Here is a 1,012-nt window from a genome sequence, read left to right as displayed (position 1 = left end):
GCGCCCTTATTCGCATGCAAACGCGGGTCACAATTACATTCTGACGGTCATCGATGTGCTGAGCAAGTACGCCTGGGCGATCCCGCTCAAGAGTAAGGGCCATGGCACACAAAAAAACTTAAGTCCATAAACTTAAGCAATAACCGAATCGACCAATCACAGTCGAGAACTTAAGCAGCCATTTTGAAATTTAAACTTAGAACATTAAGGATGAAATTTTTTAAGTTTAAGGTCTAAGGTCTTATCGTAACCAATCACACAAAAGTTACTAGACTGTTTACCCATATATTGCACTTCGATTTTCTGTCTTGAAATCACAAGGAAATGTTAATTATGAGTTTTTATATTATAATCTTTCTGCAGACATAAAACGAAGAAGTAAGTTTGTTTTATATTAAATAATATAGTGATTACATATGCAGATTAATTAGATAACTTAAATGTTAAATGAATTTTATAGGTTATACAGGTTATTGCCTAAAAAAATAATTGTTGCACTACTTTTTTTAATTAAAATGGAACACTCATATTCACATAATTTATTACATGATATGAATGTGGATTGTCAAGTCCAATTTGAAGAAAATATGGATAATCAAGTCCAATTTGAAGAAAAAACAAGTGATGAACTACTAATTGATGCAGTCAGGGGATACCCTCATCTGTACGATGCATCTTTAAAGGAATATAAAGATACCAAATTGAAAGAGAATTCATGGCATGAAATCTCGTCAGTTATGAATATGTCAGGTAAAATATTTTATTATTTAATTTAATAATTTTCTAAATTTATATTTATATATGTATATTTATTGTAGTTGATATTTGCCAAACTCGTTGGCTACGCTTGCGTGAACGTTTTACCAAAGAACAACGTCTTCAAGAAATAGAAAGTCGAGGTGGCAGTAAAGCAAGTCATCGATCAGTATTTTCTCTTTATCAGAACATGATATTTCTAAAAAATTATATTAAACGAAGAAAGTAAGTTTAAAATCAGAGTAATATATATATG

The 1,012-nt window shown here is 30.7% G+C and overlaps 1 protein-coding gene across 1 annotated transcript; it reads left to right on the top strand.

Moving 5' to 3' along the window:
- Positions 1–551: 551 nt before the first annotated feature.
- LOC112451869 (transcription factor Adf-1-like) lies at positions 552–985 on the top strand. Its single transcript, XM_025011774.1, has 2 exons — positions 552–750; positions 819–985. The coding sequence occupies exons 1-2, from the start codon at positions 552–554 to the stop codon at positions 983–985; spliced, it is 366 nt and encodes a 121-aa protein (XP_024867542.1).
- Positions 986–1,012: the final 27 nt, after the last annotated feature.

This window comes from Temnothorax curvispinosus, unplaced genomic scaffold (assembly GCF_003070985.1).
Source record: "Temnothorax curvispinosus isolate PA1 unplaced genomic scaffold, ASM307098v1 QBEX01002714.1, whole genome shotgun sequence".
Lineage (NCBI taxonomy): Eukaryota > Metazoa > Arthropoda > Insecta > Hymenoptera > Formicidae > Temnothorax > Temnothorax curvispinosus.
Note: the sequence above shows the minus strand (reverse complement) of the source record. Positions and strands in the feature narration are given on the sequence as shown.

Bases quoted from the DNA above. Each gene is read 5' to 3' on its own strand.
- LOC112451869 (XM_025011774.1), top strand. From the start codon at position 552: ATGAATGTGGATTGTCAAGTCCAATTTGAAGAAAATATGGATAATCAA. The intron at 751-818 runs GTAAAATATTTT...TATTTATTGTAG, and splicing joins GTCAGTTATGAATATGTCAG to TTGATATTTGCCAAACTCGT.